The sequence below is a fragment of the Perca flavescens genome, chromosome 24, assembly GCF_004354835.1.
Source record: "Perca flavescens isolate YP-PL-M2 chromosome 24, PFLA_1.0, whole genome shotgun sequence".
Lineage (NCBI taxonomy): Eukaryota > Metazoa > Chordata > Actinopteri > Perciformes > Percidae > Perca > Perca flavescens.
In genome coordinates, this window is record NC_041354.1 from 11,705,711 (window position 1) to 11,726,797 (window position 21,087).

General features: G+C 42.6%; 3 protein-coding genes across 6 annotated transcripts; 1 reads left to right on the top strand and 2 right to left on the bottom strand.

Annotated features, from left to right (window-relative positions):
* Positions 1-3,095: 3,095 nt before the first annotated feature.
* On the bottom strand, positions 3,096-9,983 carry LOC114550896 (cyclin-Y-like protein 1). Of its 2 annotated transcripts, XM_028571862.1 has the most exons (11): positions 9,698-9,983; positions 9,015-9,276; positions 8,744-8,818; positions 8,609-8,643; positions 6,550-6,650; positions 6,064-6,099; positions 5,267-5,318; positions 5,053-5,172; positions 4,766-4,932; positions 3,970-4,132; positions 3,096-3,859 (listed from the first exon to the last, which is right to left on the bottom strand). In XM_028571862.1, exons 2-11 carry the CDS (start codon positions 9,172-9,174, stop codon positions 3,743-3,745), a joined length of 1,026 nt encoding a protein of 341 aa, XP_028427663.1. In that variant the 5' UTR covers positions 9,175-9,276; positions 9,698-9,983; the 3' UTR covers positions 3,096-3,742. The 2 variants fall into 2 exon arrangements, with proteins under 2 accessions (XP_028427663.1, XP_028427662.1); XM_028571861.1 differs by having other exon boundaries at positions 9,015-9,983.
* An 832-nt stretch (positions 9,984-10,815) lies between these two features.
* mettl21a (methyltransferase 21A, HSPA lysine) lies at positions 10,816-12,087 on the top strand. Its single transcript, XM_028571953.1, has 3 exons — positions 10,816-11,260; positions 11,362-11,473; positions 11,583-12,087. The coding sequence occupies exons 1-3, from the start codon at positions 11,114-11,116 to the stop codon at positions 11,978-11,980; spliced, it is 657 nt and encodes a 218-aa protein (XP_028427754.1). The 5' UTR covers positions 10,816-11,113; the 3' UTR covers positions 11,981-12,087.
* LOC114550949 (cyclic AMP-responsive element-binding protein 1) lies at positions 12,077-18,862 on the bottom strand. 3 transcript variants are annotated; one of them, XM_028571950.1, is made up of 8 exons: positions 18,522-18,862; positions 17,601-17,694; positions 17,329-17,508; positions 16,830-16,930; positions 16,378-16,517; positions 15,613-15,789; positions 15,293-15,446; positions 12,077-14,129 (listed from the first exon to the last, which is right to left on the bottom strand). In XM_028571950.1, exons 2-8 carry the CDS (start codon positions 17,679-17,681, stop codon positions 13,985-13,987), a joined length of 978 nt encoding a protein of 325 aa, XP_028427751.1. In that variant the 5' UTR covers positions 17,682-17,694; positions 18,522-18,862; the 3' UTR covers positions 12,077-13,984. The 3 variants fall into 3 exon arrangements, with proteins under 3 accessions (XP_028427751.1, XP_028427750.1, XP_028427752.1); XM_028571949.1 differs by having other exon boundaries at positions 18,690-18,861; XM_028571951.1 differs by having other exon boundaries at positions 17,329-17,475; positions 18,690-18,860.
* Positions 18,863-21,087: the final 2,225 nt, after the last annotated feature.

The following is a 21,087-nucleotide window of genomic DNA, read 5'->3' on the forward strand; positions in this document are numbered from 1 at the left end:
TTGAGATATTAAATACTTCAAAAAAGTTCCATTTATTGATACAATAAAACGGTATACTCCTCATGAATCATAAAACAATCTATATATATATATATATATATATATATAATCATTTCATGACTGAAGAGGCCCTGTGCTTTAATTTGAAGAGGTCTATCATGAGTTTTTGTCTACCAATGCAGATAGAAAAGCTACAATTCTCATTAAGAAAGTTTGCATGATGTGCAACGTTTATCTAGGCTACTTTAAGGACACAAATGCACAAGCACAAGCTTAAGGTTTGATGAACCTTAAGGTGGTATTTTGCTTATTATTAAGATGTAGGCTACTTTGTTGAATGAAAGGCAGGCTAAAATAGCCTATTAATAATAAAACGGTGAGAAAATGATCAGTCAACACTCAGATACCCGTGCACTTAGCCAAACTAATGCAATGATACAGTATAGCATGCCTATTTCTTTTATTGTTGTAGTGTTATCATCAACAGTTTGTCCGCCACTTTTTTTGGCTCAGTTTTATCAAGGGGTTAAGTGTTTTAAGGGGAGTTGTGTTTACCGCAGGTTGTAGCCTCACTCCCTCATCTCTGTCCCTCTCCTCCTGAGTCTCCTCCTCACTGCGCATGTCACTGTAGCCGACACCAGCACCGCTATCATCGGCCACGGGAGCTGATGAAGGTCCTGCTACTGGCTAAAACATGTCTGTCCATTTGACACATTTGGCAGCGTTTCTTTTTCTCACGCAGCTTCTCAGCACCTCCTTTGCATTTCTTCTCCATTATCTCTATCACTGTTCTAGCCTGGCAGATGCACACACGAAACTGCATGCAGGCAGAAATCCCAAAGAGGGTGCTGTTTAAAGATATGCTGTCCTCTTCATTGTCTTGGTTAAGGTTATCCTCACCTAGCGCCACTTCACAGCTAGCTGCTGCTGTAGCGGCATGTTCATCGCTTTGGACTGTTGTTCTTCATGTCTGTATCCCCAACAGTAGTCGTAAAGAAAGTTTGTCATTCTTGCCAGCGTTGCCAAATACTTATCGGCATCTTTTTTCTTTTATTTGAGCCGCTCGGGTAACTTCGTTTAATTTTTGCGTTTAGACTCGTCTTGCTTCTTCTCTGTTTGAGTTCTCCTGTCACTGTGTGTTTATCTTTCGCGCCGCACACCGTAATAGACTAGTCCATTTCAATGTGAAAGTAGGGGGTGTATGGAAAAAAAAAATAGTCTATGTGATATTTTTGACTAAGTGTTTTTTGGCCAGCCCAGAGTCAATTGAAAAAAAACAATGGGCCGCCGATCTAGGCCTAACACTTTTATGGTCCGAAAAAAAAGTACAATAATAATAATAAATTGTCTGGCCAATCCGGGGCCCCTGAACATGTGAGCCCCCTAGGCTGCAGCCTACGTAGCCTGTGCATTAATCCGCGCCTGAGCGCGTCAGCGCACACGGGGCAACAAGCGCACGTTAACACAGGCGCGCACCTACATAATAAGCTTTTTCAAAATTTAAAATGTTCAATGCCTTATCGTACTGATGTGACCGAGCCCGATCATCATTTCTAAATATCTGTCCCAACCCGGCCCCGGCCGTCGGGTACAGTAAGGTCCCGACGGGCTCGGTTCGGGTATCCATCCTCTACTGGATGAGTGAATAAGTAGTTAACATATAATAAAGTGATGATATGTCATATGTTGTGTTTGATTAAGGGCACAATTTTGTGTTCCTTCCAGGCACCTTCAAATTACATGACGACCTCTGTGCTATTCTGCCTTTACCAAAATAATGGAAATACCATCACAGCGCATATATGGTTTGTTTGATTAGTTGGATTTTAACCAAAATAATGGAAATACCATCACAGCGCATATATGGTTTGTTTGATTAGTTGGATTTTAACTCAGCTGGCGCGTTAACTGCATTAAAGTCAAAATAATATTGATTAAAATATTGGAAAATGCTGCACAAGCGTATTTGATGTTCTTACTGTACTACATATGCCAATTGTATTTATTTATTTCACTTTTGGATCAAACTTTCAATGGAGAAAACATTTTGATGACATTTTTGTTTCAGTGAGTAGCTTCCTCATGCTTTTAGGAAATTAGTGAATAATGGAAGCACTTTACAGTGGAACTACACCAAGGGTATTACTTTAAACACACACTGCCAGTGACATTGACAAGGTTTCATGGTACTGTGCGTCTAAAAACACTTTTGGAATCTGATCATTTGTTAATTTTTTGGGATTGTGAAGAAGCAGCCAAGTTTGAGCTGCTGCTCATCTAAACTGATCACAAATGAAAGTGAAGGGTGATAAAAGAGAAGGATATATGCTCTACGCAGTCCCAGAAGCAGTTTTGGGCACAGTGGCCCTGGACTGGATCTGGAGTCAGGGACGAATTGTGCAATTTTCAGGGTCAAGTAGTTCATGAACCTGTGGGTGACATGTGGGCGTCTTGTGGGCATTTTGGATAACAGAGGCTCTTGTGGCAATGGGGCTTCAGCTTGAAAAAGAAATTAAAAAAATATCAACCATCTAGTGCCTCCATGAGGCCAGCAGCCAGACTGCAATCAGCATCTCCAAACTGGGCTCCAAGTCAGATTTTCATCTCAGGAGTATGGAAAAGGGCACCTTTATATCTAATATCTGTCCACTTACCATTCTACTCGTGTAGAATTTTCATTGGAGAAGTTAGTATGTGCAAAAGAGCTCTCCAGCAGAAACAGCTTTGGTAGTTACAAATTGAAATCATGAATTTATAGTGCTTTATAAGTTACTCAAACACTCTGGTACAGCAAGACATTTGTAGGTCTTCCACATTCTCTAGTGGTCTTCATCTCTTCATACCCGAATCAACAGGATTTTAAATGGTTTTCTATTCATTCATTCATATTTTTTCCATTTCCTACAAAATGATTAAGCAAAGAGCAAATGCTAGTTCTCTTAACGCAATGCCTTATAGAAATTATGCTATCTCATGTAATAGTAACAACTAATTGTTGCTGCCATCATGGTAGTTTTTTTCATTCCTCTTTCAAACATCTTCTTTTATCAGAGATCTCGCAGCTCCCCGCAAACAAAAAACACCACGACACATTGTCCCATGGGAGCAGCCTCAACTTTGAACGGCGACTGAAATTTATTTGAATTAAATAAAGTCTCGTACATTTCACAGCTATAGGGGCCTACATAGTAAGCAAAACAAAGTCTACAGCACTCTTTGTCCATGTGCAGAACTACACCACAGGGTAGTTCGAGACAGTTTGTCATCGTGTGAATGAAGGTGAGGGGATACGGCTGGTGGAGAGAAGGGGACCAAAGCCATAGACTCCTCACGAGATCAGCTGATGTGAAAAATAGAAGATGACTTCCCCAGCGTGTGTGACTTCAGGAGGCATTTTCATGCTGATTCCTTCCAAAGTTACACATCCATTTGAAAATAAATGTGCAAAATATTTCACCGAATGATCATGCTTTAAAAGGCAGATAGCTGAAGTTTTTTGTGATGAACACATAGAGAGACTGGATTCATTATACTTTAGAGATAGTGTATGGGAAACTTCTGCTCTTTTGTTCCTCCCCCCAACGTCGACATTTAACAATTTGTAATGGAACTTTTCTGTTACTGATATCGTTAATCTACTTTGGAAAGGTCTCTTGGCGAATACTGTCTTGACTTCTTGAATGTGGCATCACATCCTGTAGCTTAACTCTAAGTCCGTTGCTCCACCCCTCCCGTCGCAGACTTAGGACAGCACAGCATGGGTGTTCTTGATGCCAACCAGGTTGTCTACACTGACAGACCTCCTCATAGCCGATTTACACAGGTCCTTGTACTTATCCTCGCACAGCCTGGAGATGGCCTGGAGACAAAATCGTAAGCACAGAACTGTTACCGCCAAACCAACGTTACAAAAGAAGAGGTGACATTGTTCACGTACGGCGTGGATGCGGCCTCGGGACTCGTACTCACCTCCAGTTTTTGAGCCCGCTTGTTGTTCAGCGGCTCCAGAGGGAAGCTGAGGTTGTTTTCGTCGGCCAGTGAGCGCAGGTCAAAGTAATACTTGGCGTAGACGCTGGCTGGGACGTTGATGTTGAACTGGAGCAGCTCCAGGAAGTGGCGCTCCATCTCGTTCCTGCAGAACAAGGGACAAAAGCAGACAGAAACATGTATTTCAGAGGATTCAACATTTTTTATGAAAAAAGCCCAAATTTGTCTTATCAGGCTAAAGGCCAGTTTATGCTTCCGAGTTAAATCGACGCCGTGGGGTACGTACGTAGGTACGTGGAGATACGGACCCTAGGCCGTAGCCTGACATGCACGTCTCAAAAAATTTAACTACACAACCGCAACAACTGTGTAGGTCCACTTGGTCGTGGCTTGGTAGCGTTGCATTTCCCCCTACTCCTTTCCGTAAACTTCTCCACAAAACAACATGAAATCGAGGAAATGGTTAACTTTTCCTGCTTTCCGATCGCAGTCAGAAATCACACTTTGTTTCTCCCACAAAGTAGGTACTCTCTCCGAAGCTAATCCCATGTCACTCGCTCTACCACACACCCCCCATGATAGCCCCGTTATTCTCTTAAAGAGATCAACGCACAAGTATAAGCTTCAGTCCACTTATACAGGCTAACGGCGAAAGCTCCGCGTAAAGCCTCCGCAGAAGCATAAATCCAGCGTGAGGTACAACATTGGGTTGGTACAGGTTACTCAATTGTTTTTCCTTCAAAGAACAGTCATTACATGGATGGAAGGTAACACTCACATGTCCTCCACTGTGATGTCTTTGAGGATCTGGCAGTAGTCGACGTTCCACACAGCCTGGTCGTCCCAGACCTTGGAGGCCAGCAGGATGGCACCGAGAACAATCCGCTTCCAGTTACATGGACAGATGTCCATCTCAGCATACGTCAACAGCCTTTCCAGATATACCTAACGCAGCACAGGACCATCAGGTTCTCGCGCACACACACACACACACACACACACACACACACACACACGCCCCAGTGATAGAGATAAGAAGGACTGAATCTGTGGTTGTAAACTTACCAGAGTGACGATGGCGCACTCTGCAGTGAGCTGTGCAGAGCTGAAGAGCGTCCGTATGAAACGGTAGATGAGTTTGTGTTCCGGGTCGACCACAGAGTAGTCGTCTGGAACCTTTTCTCGCTGTTGGGCAGAGGGTTATCGTCATTGGTCAGTCGGGCACAGAGCGAAACGGTAAATATCGCTGCCGCGTGCAAATCAAAACACCTCGACTCACCGTCAGGGGGTGCTTCTTCTCATCGAATATATCCAGCGAGCGGTTGGAATCTCTGCAGGGCCAGAACATGACGGAGCCAGTGTTAAATGTGCATATTATTGGATTGTTCTCCTATTTGGTCAAAATGACCATCACTTATTTGTGTGGCGTGGTGTAATAGTGTTTGGTGTTCTCACTTTAAGCTGAAACTATATGGAATTTCAACTCTATGGTGAAAACGACAGACACTAGTTTGCAAAGTGGCTAGCTGACTTTTCTCCACTGACAAAATGCCGCATTATTTGCGTTCACTCAAGGCCTCTTTAAAAGCTGTGCTAAAGGCCAAATTGATCCAAATGCTATGATGCCAAGAGGTTTCCTAACTAACTACGATTACCACTGCTTTGTACCATCCGCCAAAAGTGGCGGAGGCCAATAAATGTTCAAGACTAAGCGAGTGACCGACTTACTACTAGCTAAACAGGATCATATATTTTTTTTTTTTCACTTTCTTAAAAACTCACTAATGGCTATGAACAAAACAATTGCTATGAAACGCTGACAGAATACCAAGTTATTTATTCATTTGTGTTTCCTATCTATCTATCTATCTATCTATCTATCTATCTATCTATCTATCTATCTATCAGCAGCAAGAAGTTGCTATTGGGACAACAGAGTTCCATAAACCCAAAACAACCCCTAAAATAATTGTACGTTGTTCCCCGATGAAATACCTAAGTAGTGCATACAAGGGAAACAGTACAGCGACACCTAGAAGAGGCCAAAGCCATGACAACATTTCAAACTTTTCCTACCTGTTCTTTATGTGATAGTATATGGCCAATGCGACGCTGGAACAAAAGAGAAACCGACACAGACAAACAAGTGAACCACTGGGAGTGATCTTGTATTCTTTTGCACCAAAAAAACAAAACAAAAATAAAAATATGATATCCTGTCTTCCTCTATCTGTAGTTTTACGGGCTGATATATAGGTCACGTGTGCTGCGACAACGATGGAAGGACATCTTGATGCATGCAGTCCAGAGAAATTGCTTGTTCGCTTTGTTAGCGCTCATAACTGAAAGCATAGGTCACTGGTAACTACGGGTTAGCTTGCAGCAGAACGGTTGGAATAAAATAAAAAATAAAAAGTGTTTTGAATGGTCAAAAGGACAAATGCCTTAACTCTTTCCACGTCACGGACTCCGAGCTGCTAAAAAGGAAACCAGCACACTGGAATACCAAACGCAAAAGGATTCCTGTGAAGATATGAAGAAGAAGGAGGTGAGGTCATTTACCATTTGATCGTGCTCTTGAGGTTGGGCTGGCTGACGGTGCTATCGTCGATGAATATTGTTGAGCAGGAACTGTACTTTTTGGTCAGCAGCCCTGGGGACATCTGCAAGAGAGGAGATGGAAATGCACATGACTGGAAAGGTCAGCATTTGAACCTTAAACATTTAAACAAAGCTATTGGCCTTTCTGGGTCCAATTTGTGGTGTGCGAGTGTAACTTTCTCAATTTCACTGACCGAAAAAAAGTCACTCTGGCATGTAAAAATAAAAAGTCAAAGTGCATATGAAGACCAGTGCTGATAGAACTATTCAGATCCTTTACTTTAAAGAAGTAAACGCTACACTGGTAAAGTTAGGGAATCGACGATACTTTGTTTTTCAAGGCCGACACCGATACCAAATATCCAGACTGATCTCAAGAAGTGGCGTAGGTATAACACGCCAATTCGTATGCCATTTTGGAGTGTTATCAAGACGCATAATCGCTTTTTAGCGTGTTTATCAACGCCGTTTGGCCTCCATTGACTTACATTACCTTGCGAGTCAATTTACGCCGAGGTTGGTTGTTGGTGGTGGATGGGTCAAACAAACACAGGACTTTCACCCAGGAGACCGGGGATCGTGTCCCACGCGTCATGTATCCTAAACCCAACCGTCGCTTTCTTCTCTTCCTAAACCCAACCGTGTTATCGTTTTCCTAAACCCAACCGTCCCGTTCTTCTTTTCCTAACCCCAACCCGTTCGCCGTGATGCTAATTCCTCGAGCCGTCTTTCCTGATCCGTCTCCATGTCGCTCTTACACTGTTACCCCTGGCAACAGATAGTGTAGGATCCCGAAATGGTGGGCGGGCTCAGATACCTCCCGAATCGTCACGTGACGGCAAGCTACCATGACGTATGTCCTCATTGTCAATACGGCGTAGACATAAACGCGGATAGCTCAAAATGTGTACAGATAACATACCACTTCATTTTATCAGAATAGGTTTACATGGTTTCATATTCAAAAAGCACCATATTATTGTTGTACTACACATTGCTGCAGCTCCTCTTTTCACCATTGTGTTTTAGCTACAGAGTGAGGCCTCTCACTTCTGTTCCATCTTTGTTGGGAGTCGCACATGTGCAGTAGCTAGGTAAGGACTACTAGGTAAGTACTGCTCGGTAAGTACTGCTAGCCAGTCAGAAGCAGAGTATGATAATCAGCCGTCGGACAGTCCGGCGAGGTCAGTGACTCGAGTCTGTTCGGTGTGTCCCGTGCCGTTGTCCGACCGAGGGGCCGCCGGCCTTCATTTGGGCCGATTTGACATGTATAATCGGCGGGGCGGGCACTGCCGGCAGTCGGACTCAAATGACCCATGTGATTGGTGGAGTGCTAACCTGGAAACGAGGAGCGGAAACGAGCGTGACTGGAGTCTCTCAAAATCTGACGAAATGAAGACAGATTCAGCGACTGCACGGCCTATTTCTCGCTTAAAATGTTCTCAGAAACCCGTTTCGGTGAACTATTTTAGTACAATATGAGATCGTATTCTGAACGAGCCGCCGTGACAGCCTGGCTTTGAATTTCCGGAGAAACCAGACCCACGTGACGCGTTCGTCCAATCAGCTGCCGGTTTTCATTTTTGGCCGACAATACAGAGTAGCGCCGCCTGCTGTTATGGAGACGCATTACGTCTCGTCTCTTCGGTGCGTTCCGAGGCACTTTTAGGACCAACTCGGTGAGACTGATCAGTCCAACTGCCTTTTCTGCCGAGGGTCGGCCGTCTGCTCGGCGTGTCTGGGCCTTTAACTGTTAATCGGCTAATCAGTTCAGCTAGACTTGTAGGCCGCTATATTGTTGGGTAAGTTTATGTGTTCCTGTGTGCAAAAATCTTAATTTGTAAAGCAACTAGTATCTGTGAGATTAATGTAGTGGAGTGAAAAGTGTACTACTTCCCTCTGAAATGTAGAAAGCTTTAAGAAAACAAAGTACAAGTACCTCAAATGTGTACTGAAGTACAGCACTTGAGTACATGTAATGAATTTACATTCCCCCACTGATGGAAGACCTGCCACTTACGTGATTCAAGTAGTTGCTTTTTCTTTTCTCGCGCACTGTAAGTGGGGGAGAAGAAAGGCAGAGAGAGTTTAGGAGATTTAGAGGGAGTGTAAAGCAAATCGTACGGTGGCAATCTTTAGTAAGAGAAATACTGACCGTCTGTCTGTGACTTGTTGAGGAAGAGGGTGCTGGCTCTGGGGTGGTCTGATGGGTTGGCCTCTTGGGCCAGCTCTGTAAGATGCAAGTAGGGAAAGTGAGCATTTTTTTTATAGCACACTGCATTAAAAATGGGCAGAATCTGCCCCCCCAAAAAAAAAAAAGAGTCTCCATCTATAGATGGTTCTATGTTGCTTACGGGGTCATTTTTAGACCACAGTCTCCAGAAATAACAGCCACATTAATCATCATCATCATCATCACCACCCACCGTCGGGGAGCTCCCTGTCGCTGATGTGCTGCAGGTAGGTCCCGGTGTCCTCGCTCACGTCCTCAGTGGTGGTGATGGGACACTCCTCCAGCTCCACCTCTCTCCTGTGCACCTTGGGACTCTCTCCGGGAGAGATGCAGCAAGACACCGAGCCTCCCATTGCTGACCTACAACAGTCCTGCTACAGCCAGCACCGGTTCCCATACAACTCAGGAAGGATCACCCACCAGTCTTAACTGACAAACACTGGGCCGCCGGGCGTCTGCAACTCACGCAAAGTTGAATCTAAATCTAAGTGGCAGTTAATGCATGTAACGTTAACACCACAATCAATCTGAAACTAGATCTGCCCGACTCTGCTTTCAGATCAAGCATGGAAATCTTTAAAATGTCCGTTCAGTACATTAGTGTTTGGCTGCAAAGTGAAAAACCCTGCTTCAGAGTAGAATGGGATCTATGGAATGACAGCCAACTGGGCGTCTGCAGTATGTGCAGGGCAGCTGACATATTCAGGGCGTGTGCGCAGCATAGCACTGGTGCACTTTAATAACAATAGCTATGCGTGGGCTGAATAGTTTTTGGACGGTGAATAACTGGTATCATCTCATTTTACGGAATAGAGGCTAACAACAATACAGAGTCCCAAGCTCCTCCGGCTAGCAGGCTAGCGCTAGCTTCCGCACCTCAATCCATTCTCAGCAGCATGGATCAATCCATTTTTCACTGCGGTTGAAGTCGCTGTCACAATTCAAGGTTGTTCTACAGGACTGCCGTACAAATTCCCTAAATGGAAACCGTGTAAGAGACAACTAAGGAAGCGGAAAGGTTGCGAGTATTTGGAGTTTTAAAAACGGTAGCCAGCGATAGCTTTCATCCCGTCGCATTCGCAGGAGACACGTCTTGGATGTCAAAATCCACCGAAGCAATGGGGTTCATAGATAATTTCCGGTTACTGCCTTTCAAACTAAAAGTCCTTATCGTAGTTTTTAAAGACGGGTCTCATTTGAGATTTTAGCCCACAGTAAAATGCATAATGATGGAATGTCAATGGAATAACTCATTATATGTACATTACAACAAATACAACATTTTGAGTACTCTAAATGAGAGTGATAATGACTTGTATTGCAATCAATAGCATCAATGTCTAGCTGTAGTTTTACACTTAATTTATTTAGCTGACGCTTTTATCCAAAGCGACGTAGGCTACAATAAGTGCATTCAAACATGTGTGTACATTTATTACAACCCCAAAAATCATGCAAGTATTTTAAAAGGTGCACCTTTTGCTGGTAAAATCCGAATTGTGAAAATGAAATCACAATTCTGAGGGAACAAAGGCAGTTTCCAGAGAACGCGATTCAAAGGAAAATCGAAGAAAGTCAAGTTTCTAAAACTTGTTTAATGCACATATTAAACAATCGACAAATCTTCAAAACTTTTCACTGTGGTTTTTTTTGTGAAGATTTTTGTGTTTTGTAGTTCAAACTTTACACAGAGATAATTAAAAGCTGTGCCTAGATCCCATAATGTATCTGCTTTTATTTTGAGTACAGGAGCGCAAATGAAACGGAAACTGTATTGCTGCTGTGTATTGTCAGCTTTACAGACGTGGGGCTTCATCTGCAGGCACCGCCCCCTTCATTATGCAGAAAACACAGCTTGTGGGAAAAACCTTTGCAGCCACGCCCATTATAAAAAAACAGGCTTTCCTATTGGTTACTTTTAGCTAAGCTGTTACATAATTGGTTGATTTTCTCATTGATTTGTCCAGAGCGGACTGACGTACCACAATTACAGAGATACTTGAATGGTTCTCTGCCCCCACCCCCGCTACAACGTTTAATAAAACAATGCCTACAAACTAGCTAGTTCCGAAAATGATGAGGCAGGACATGTTTATGATATTTTGGAGGAAACATAGACGAGGGAAGGAATTCAGCTAAGAAATTGACCTCCAGAAGATGGCAGTAATGAATCAGTACGTTTAAGCCAGCTCCCTTAAAACGTCAAAGAAGAAGACGAAGAACAGAACTGCGCATGAGTAAAGGAACATTAAAAATATGACCGTAGTGTAGTTTCTACCTATTTTACGCAGCATGGCTCTTGTTCCGTACGTAGAAAATTCGTTACCTGTTCTTTCCAAACTCCACAATTCATCAGCACAGTTTCGGTTTGCCAACCACGACCTCCGTCTTGCACAGGACTGGAAGAAGCTCGGGGTAGCAGCAGTTGTGTGGGATGCGGTAAGTGATTGATTAGCGGCAACCACAAACTGTAAATATTAGCACTATAACTGTTCGTCTTCTTATTTGATTAAATACATATAATGACGTCTATTTTCCAGGCAGTTGTCATGTGTATGTACCTGGAGATGGGGAAGGTGGAGTTAAAGGGGAAGGGGGTCATTGAACTGGGAGCTGGCACAGGACTGGTAGGCATCGTAGCAGCCCTGCTGGGTGAGTTCATTATCCTATCCCTAACTGTTAAGATATGCGAGTTAAACATATAACACAAGTACGACTAATGGCCTTTTAAGTGTTAGTGTCACATTCTTAAATGTCCTAGGTGCCAAAGTGACCATCACTGACAGAGAGCCTGCCCTGGACTTCCTCTCTGCCAACGTGGAGGCAAACGTGCCCCCAGACTCCCAGGGCTCGGTGGTTGTGTCGGAGCTGACTTGGGGCGAGGGCCTTGAACGTTACCCGGCTGGGGGATTCGATCTAGTGCTGGGAGCGGACATTGTTTACCTGGAGGACACCTTTGTGCCGCTGCTGCAGACTCTGGAGCACCTGTGTTCGGAAAGCACCGTGGTGTTGCTGGCCTGTAAGATCCGCTACAAGCGAGACACAAACTTTTTAAGCATGCTGAAGCAGCGATTCCTAGTTGAAGAGATCTACTACGACAAACAAAGGGACATCCACGTATATAAATCTTGGAAACTGCCACCTAGGACGGATCTGTGACCACTGGGTGTCCCTTCTGGTCGGTTTTCTTTCATTGACTGCAGTCCTTGTAATAAATGTGTTGTTGTTTTTTTGCAGAAGAATCAAATAAACATGTTAAAAGATTACCAGAAACACATTTATTAACAGCTGCCAAAAAAATGTAATATTTGAATAGCTCTAACATAATGCACTGTATTATACAAGTAGGTGATGACATTTAGAAATTGTGAATACAAAATAAATGAAAAGCAACATAAAAAAAAAAGCATACTATTTCATGACTATACATAATACCTAAAATACAACATGGCATTCCGTTATCATAAAAAATAGCCATTTTGTTCACTGTGATGTCATTGTCTTTTTGATTTGGTCGCACTTTAAAATCTTTTGCAGGCTGTTTTGATAAGTGCAATCGAGTCGTACTTGGCGCTCCACGGAACTAATAACGTCAAATCAAATGTATGATGATGCCTTGATAATAAGCAACCAAACACTCCTGGATACGTTGGGACCGATTACTGGTTAGCAGTATTACATTCAAACAAACAGAAATCTTGTGATATTTTCCTGTTAAATGGTGGGAAATGTGGTTGGATTGTGTATGCAAACAAAGTCTGTAATCCTATTACCAGAATTAGGAGACGGCCTCTGCTGACTCTTTCACAAACCACCACATAGGTATCCTTATTACAAACCCATCAACCTCCAGCTGCAGGAACTGGTGGTTTTCCCTTACTTTCCCCAATAACAAAAAGCTAGTGACATTACATGTTCAAAGAAGGTATAATAACACAAACATACCAAGCAATCCATGATTTCAGTGACGGGCCATGCATCTCCAAAAATCTGTTTAGTAAGATGGAGACAACTTTTTTTTTTCTCCCCATTGCAAAACAAGTAAGGCTAATTTTTTTTTGTTTTATTCAAGAAGAATCCAGGAATTCATCAAATAAAAAATAAAAAAATGGATCGAAAAAAATCCATAATCCACGGAGCCCGTTTACCCGTGACATCCGGTGAGCACATAAACCCAGTTTAAATCTGTTTAAACTTTTTTATGGGGATGTTTTTTGTTAATGAGCCTTAGTCATATGATTGGGAAGGAAGGGACATGCATCAGAGTCCAAATTAACACTGAAAGAGTTCCACTCGAGACACGGTTTGACTTACGGTCTCTCTTCATCGCGCTCTTTCAGAGCTGCATTTAACACGGAAACCATCTACAACCTTACGTAATGGTTAGCGGTTTTCTTTTTTTGTTCATGTCATGTCATATCAAGGCAAAGTAAATTCAAAGTAAAAAAAAAAATAAAATAAATGTCATTGGCATTATGCAAGCAGATAATCCAATACATAAAACAAATCACAGCTAAAAGATAAAAATGCCCGTGACGGGGTCCATCTACAGTTCAAAGCATTAGTTAAGTAACAGATGTTAATGCAAAGAGCGCAGTTACGGTTACAAACATTGCACACAAAAGTAACCTCTCCAAACGATCCGAGTGTCTTGGGGGAGATTAAACGTTCTGACGTAAAAAGTTCTGTCGTTTGTTGGTGGTGATGGTTAAGTGAGCAGTTCCCCTCCGTTGCTGGTGACGTTGCCTAGTTTGTCCAGGCACCAGTGACTGGAATGCTTCCCTTTTTTTTTTTTTTTTTGGTGGCATCCCAAAAAAAAAAAAAAAAAACAACCCACAACAGCCTCATTGTCCGTTCCATCACTTCACCACGAGGACCCTGTATAGTTGGAGTCTCCTCCACACGTCTGCTCTGAACATTGCTTCTCTGACTGATTGCTCAAGGGGGATGGGATGGGGGAGGAGGGAGTGGTTGTCTTTTTTTCTAATCCTGGTGAGTCACTTTAAAGATTTCTCAGCAGTTTTTAAAAAGAAAGCAAAAAGAGTAAAAAAAGGGGTGGGGTGGGGAGTGTTATCCAGATGCATGGCTCTGTGCTGAGTCTCTGTACATGGGGACAGACGGGCACCTGTTGAGCCCCTGGCAGGCGTTTTTTGGCGACGTTTTCTACTCCGATTTGTGGCAGTACAAGTCTTTGAGGGCTTTGAGCTCCTCGATGAGGGTTTTGTTCTGGTTCTCCAGCACGGCCACGCGGTTCTCCAGACACTTGACGTACTCCTTCTTCTTCCTGCGACACTCGCGGGCGGCCTCCCTGTGTGACAACACCACTGGGGTTAAGGTCTGAAACGGGGGCATACACGGCTACGTTGACTTGCATTGCCTAGCCGCTTTTTTTTTTTTTTTTTTTTTTTAATGCACTGGACATTCGCTGAGCACATGTCTAGCGTTTCCCCCCCTACATACATTGGCATATATATATATATATATATATATATATATATATATATATATATACAATGATGATGATGATGCAGACCAAGTGGCCCGTTGAAATAAGCGTCACAGACAGCTTCGCTTGCTGATATTCCGACATGGCATCATGACTTTGCGTAAAGATACGCGCCACTTTCCTAAAGCCAAATGGCGTGTTATCTGTACGCGTTTTGAGCTATCCACGTGTACGTCTCCGCTGTAGCAGATGTAAACATACACACACCGTGTGGCGTCGCCACGTTGCGCGTTATCGCGAGAACGTGACGTACTATCGCGAGAACAACGGCACACGCGTGTAAAAAAAGAAGAAAAAAAAAAAAAAGGTCTGGTTTAGGAAAAGAACACTGGGAAAGACTTTAGTAACACAAAAAAAAAAACGCTTAGGAAAACAACGGTTGGGTTTAGGAAAGAAACATCGGGGAAGGCGTAAAAAAAAAAAAAAAAAAGAAAATCGCTGAAAATCGCCACACGTGGGACGCGATACCAGCTCTCCTGGGTGAAAGTCCCTTGTTTTAACCATCCACCGCCCCCAACAAACCTCCCTTCATACTACTCGCTACGGCGAAAATTCACTCGCAATGTAGGTCAATGGCGGGCGAATTGCGTTGATAAACACGCTAAAAGGTGATTTTGCGTCTTCATAACACGCCGAAATGGCATACGAATTGGCGTGTCATACATACGCCACTTTATGAGATCAGTCTGGATATTCAATTACCCTTCAATGGCTGCAATTATTTGGATGAGAATTCAAACAAAAACAACATCATTGAATGAATTACACGATGTAATAACATAAAAAAGCGTTAAAGAGCAGCACGAGGCCTACGTAGGCCAAGGATTTTGGGACAAGTGACTGCGATACATCTCAGTGCTTGCTGCCGTCGCACTTCATCTGTATCTAAATGCTAACGACCTGGCAACACTACCGCATCGATTAGGAAAAATACACACCGTTATACGACCTCATAATACACATACCTGTTTTTCATAAGTCTGACCTCCCTTTTGCGTGTGACCTCCTCAGTGCCTCCTCCTGTGCCCATTGCGGGCGAAGTCGCCATGACAACCCCGGGAGTGATGGCGCTGGTGGGCGCTGTGCGTATCTGATAGGCCTGTACATCACCTGAGGCGGCTGACAGAAAAATACAGTACGGTTTTACTAAAAGGCATACAGAAATCCAGACAAACACACTTTGACCGACGTTTTCCTGGTCCAATTGGTCCAGTTTCCCATTCAAACCTCATTTATTCACCTTTAGTAGGCTTAAGCAGAACATTATGTGGCATTATTTCCCCACCTTGTACAACCACTTGGTTGCTGGGCACTAGGATCTGCTGCCCGTCACTGGTCTGGGCGTACTGCAGGATGGTGGCACCTTGCTGGCCGGCGTTGGCCATGGTCAGTGTCTGCAGGCCCTGCACTCCATCTGTGCCATTATTGGCCAGCTGGATGGCCCCGCCCTGGGTAATGGCAACTGCGGAGGGACATTGTCACATGTTAGAATTCTAGACTCCAACGAACACAAGTGATGTTCTCCAAATCCAGTGCGAAGGACGTGGAAAGTCAAGCAAGTAAACACAAATCCAATCCGTTCAACTCGTCCTATCCTAAACACGTGTGCTTAAACACCGTTTATTGCAGCAATGTCTATATTATCTATATGTCATACCATCTTCATGCGCCATCTCTCTTATGCTCCCCCATCTAACGTGGGCTTTAATATGTGTCCGAGACAAACTCTGCCTCATGTCAGACAGTATCTGATCCAACAGCTCAATGCATAGGAGCAGAATTTACTTCAACGCCATTGCAAGAGGGGTGTTACCACATAAAAATCATTCCTTGGTGTGATTTAATCTAATGAAATGACAATATTGGCTCAGTGTTACACCATATCTGATTATCAAGACTTTGCCTTCACCGATGTCTAAATTCAGTTCGCCTCAGCATGGACACACCCTTACTGCAAAGAGCAAAAAGGTCACTGCATGATAGCAGGAAATCCTGCATGTTTCAACACAGAGCACCAGCTTCCTGTATTACAGTATGCAAAAGTACTCACTGTACTGGCCACTGCTAGTCTGATAGATGGGAGTGGGCATGGTGACTGTGGTGATGGCAGGGGCTGTGTCGTCCTCAGACTTTTCTTCCTCAATTCGAGGCACTGCTGGAGCATCCGACGATAAATCATTCAGAATCTTCCTGTAGATGAGAACGATTACAGAGAAATCTCAGCAAACCTTTTTGGTTTTTCATTTTAAAAGCAATTTACAAATGCTCCAAAATGATTTAAAACTATTATTTGCAGCTTTTTACCTTGGAAGCAGTTACTAGTTTGTTTGTTTTTTCTGTTTTTTAACTGTTGTTTTTTTGAAGCGCATCAGTCACTATCAAACTCAGACATGTGATGTGATGCAGACAAAAAAAAAGCAATAAAATGACAGTCCTAATGTTTGTAAGTGATAAAAGAGCTCTTCTAGATTCATTACTTTTTTTGTGATAAGATACACAGACCTGTAAGAAGGCCGTCTGGACAGGATCTCTCTCCTCTTCTGACAATCTGTCACGCTGTCTACAGACTCCTGGGAGTCCTCACTCTCAGCAACAGTCGAAATCTGCAAGTGAACACAAATAAGTATACTCTCCAACTTCAACAGCTGACTCAACAAAGAAAATCAGCTACATAAAACATTGTAACACCATTTACAAGGATTTTGTTTCATTGCAAACACGTAGCAATGAAGGTGGATCCACATGTGAAGGATACAAATGCCAAGCAAGAAAATCCAACTACAAGTTTACAGCTACTACCACAATGTTTTTGTAAGATACTGTGCTTATCATGAGGTCATTAATTGTGATGATTTTACATGCAAAGTTATGTCTTTAATGGTAAACTTCTGCGTCAGTATATATGTGCTGTAATATGAAAAATGAAAACTTTTTTATTGAAAATAAAATATTAAAATTTTAATATGAAAACTTTTTTTTTTTCTCTCTCTCTCTCTCTCACCTGTACAGTCTGGACTTGTGGGGACTGGATGACAGAGGGCTGAGCAGCTTGGATCACCCCGTGCACTTGGACTGTCTGACCGTTGGGTAACTGCACAAGGGTGACTGTGGGACCGCTGGATGTCACCTGGCCAGCTGCTATGGACGCCTGCAACCATGACAACCCACATTCATACCCTGTCTGTATGACAAGTTATTAGCCGTTCTCAGCAGTAGCACTCATTATGCATCTTATATTGCAACGTGTAAATGTTAAGTGGTGATAAGATTTACCTGTCCAATGGTGATCTGCTGGGTCTCAGACTCTGAGACAACGGTTTCACCACTTTGCTGTGTGTCTGCACCAGCCTCCATTGTCGTTTAAAATCTGCCAAAAGAAAGAAACTGCTCATTTGTATATGTACCATTATGCTTAAAATAAAACTGTGCAGCACAACAGTGAGAAAGTGATCTATGGTGTACAGCTAACTCTGGATGATGTGCCTTATCCACAGTTGTTTGGTGATGTTCTAAAGGAGGGTGTGGCTTTGTTTCACATGCTAGCGTACAATTCATTTGTAAAACACCGTACACCAGTTTCCATGCAGAAACAGAATGCTTTGTTTGAACTGAAATCATTTAAAAACATGTAGTCCGTTTCATTATCAAGACTCAATAACATAACGTTCATGCAGCGATTTAAAATATGCTGTAACATTTTAACTAAAGCTAACTCCTTGGCTAGCCAAGTCCTGAATAGCTTCATTGATTCTGTTAGCATGCTAACACGCTAGCTAATATAATGCATTGCATGTAAGCACATTTAGCCGCAATTTATATAACATCTATAAATGCTAAATTTCAACTCGTTTTTTTCTTGCTATTAACAGCTCGTTATGCAGTATGGCGCTCTGCTGTAAACTAACTGTTGTCTAAACTAATATTGCTAGCTAGCTAACTAATAACGGTAGCTAGGTTGCTAGCTGTGAGCCTGTATGGAGGGAAATGTCTGCATGCATTGCATGCCAGTTATGTTTGCAACTAGGGCTTTTTTCTCCCACTTTCACTGACGAGTTTGTTGGCTCAATTTTACATTAGTTTGTCACAGTGTTAACATAAATTAACTTTACATGACTAGTTGCTTCTGTAGCTAACTTAATTCTAGACGGTTTATTAAAATAAAAACAACATTCAAGCCCACTCCCATATTAATACCTATGTCTCAGTTGTGTTGCGAGCCTTGCAGAGACTGACTCATTTTGAGAGCCTCTGCAACACCGCCGCCATGATCTCTTTGTTGGCTTTGTGCGGATATTAGCCGCAAATAACTTCTCTGGGCAGCCATCTATCTGTTTAGCAAACTTCGGATGCGTATCCTCTTACCAACACAGACTCGCTTCGTCACTCCCGGGTCTACGGAGCTCCACTTTTATTCAGACCGACACGTAAGAGACCGCGTCAGGCTACACCTCCGTCGCGTCACCGAGAACAACAACACGGAGAGGAGGACGAGGGAGACGACGACAGCGAAAATCAGCTCTATCGACAGGAATCGAGTGAACACGGAAAAGTCCGGAAAGTCACGAAGGCTGCCGATGTAACCACGAAGATAGCCGAGGAAAGCGCTTGATTTTCTCGGACTTATCTGAGCATGCGCCAGATGTGTGATTATAAATCTATAAAAAAAATAAAAATAAAAGAATGGATGTTGGATGATGTTTGTTTTTTAAAATAATGTAATGTTTTTTTGTGCACATTGACTTGTAAAAATAAGAATATGGTTGTGTCAAAAACCTCGCATAAAATATTAATTGAAATTGAAACACACCTGCTTTCGATTACACAGCTAATCATGAGATTTGAAACGGAGAAAATCAACCCATAATGTTTTTAACATTTGATTTAACATTTAATATAACATTAGATATCAAACCTAGAATTTTATAGTTCTATTCATTTTTTCTCTCTCAATGTTTCCCATCATCACCATGGCAACATTTAATGTCCTATATTTTTTAGAATGACTCAAGGTTAATAGTTCAATGTATTATAAATCAGATGTTAGTTTTAAATTTATGAAACATTTTAATTTTCAGTTAATATCTGGTACATTGTTGAGATGCTTTTGACTGCAAACATGATCCACCGTTCTGCTTTTATGTGCCACATGGTGGCAGCAAAATCCTTCTTTATTTCTTCCCACCATGACAGTCAACACTGCCCTGTTATGTTACATTCCTGGCCTGATATGATCAGTGTATCTGTGAATTACATTGGTCCTAACTGTGATACTGGCTTTGTACCGCCAAGCCACATTGTGATTTTAATGAGAAACCAGTAGGCTCCAGCACAGTATTACTTATTATGTAGCCTACTATTTACAGCCCTTGTGATTCACATTACATTTGCTTCTCCTTGGTCGTCGAAGTTGACCATGAAATAAACTCATTGACTTTGTCGCTTGGCGTGTGAGGACCGGTGCTGTATAGGAGTGAAATGGGTTTTAAGCTGTGGCAGCTGGTCAAAATCCTGCGGGGAAAATGAGACTTCAGACCAATTTATGACCATCATCTCTATGTGCGAGGTCATTTTGGAGGCCTTTTAACACACACACACACACACACCAAACATACCCATCTTCGCCTATCGAGTGATTGACTACACCAGTGGAGCAAAACAAGTCCCTGCTGACCCAACCAATCTTGCGTCCTCCATAAAGGTCTGGCAACAAAAGTCTTACATTTTGCACTTTTCTATTTAAAGTGAAGCACCGATAATGTACCGCACAGTCACCAATTCATCAGATATTAGTCACTAACTAGCCTTCTAATCCTGTTCCTTCATGTCAATAACATGGACATTGATTTGACTACCAGCTCCAATAGCCGTAGCAAACCAAAATTAGCCTGCATCATGTGTTGAAAGGTTTTCATTGGTTATCACTAAATGTGCACTTGGTTATGGAAGCTTTGCACATTCCGATTATTTGCGCCGTTTCTACACATTGCGTATAAAATCCCCCATTCCCTATAATCGTATGTATATATGTATACAATTATCTAAATGTCTAAATCACTAAATCTTACCTCTAAATCCTGTATGCATGAATTTAAATTTTTCTTTTTTCCTGTCACTGAAACCCACAGCCTTTCTCACATTGGCTGTTGAAAACACATGAACGCACAAACACAATCAGACCATGCTTGCATTAGTCACTTCTTTATCAAATCACATTTTCTGAGTGCATATTAACATTGGTCAGTGTGCCCTGGTGATTAAGGCAAATCTCTGAATGCTAATGCTGGTGAGTTCTGCCACGGAATATCTGATTGCAAGGTTTAGAACACTCTGCAGGAACGACCCATGGCTGTAAATCACTGCTGAAAAAACACCCACTAACAGCGGAGTAAAATGATGCCACAGACGTCCAAAATGGTGTAGGAGGAGGATAGGAGTTTAATCTTCAGAATATGAAGTAGAGACCTGACTCCAATCCATAGCCCTTTCCTTTCCCCTTAAACCCAGCTGTCAAAGCCCCTGGCTTAACACAAGCCTCCAAACCCCCATCGACAGCAAGCCCTGTGACACTTTCTATTTCCCCAATTTTTATTTTTTTTGTGTCTCTCTGCTTCCTCTCTTCCTCTTCCTGTGTGTATTTTTTTAATCCCACAGTCATATGAAAAATCACAACCCTATCCAAATCATGATCTGAGGTGCTGTATATGTAACAAGCACAACACTGCAATATTGAGTGTATTAATAACATGCATGACATATTCTG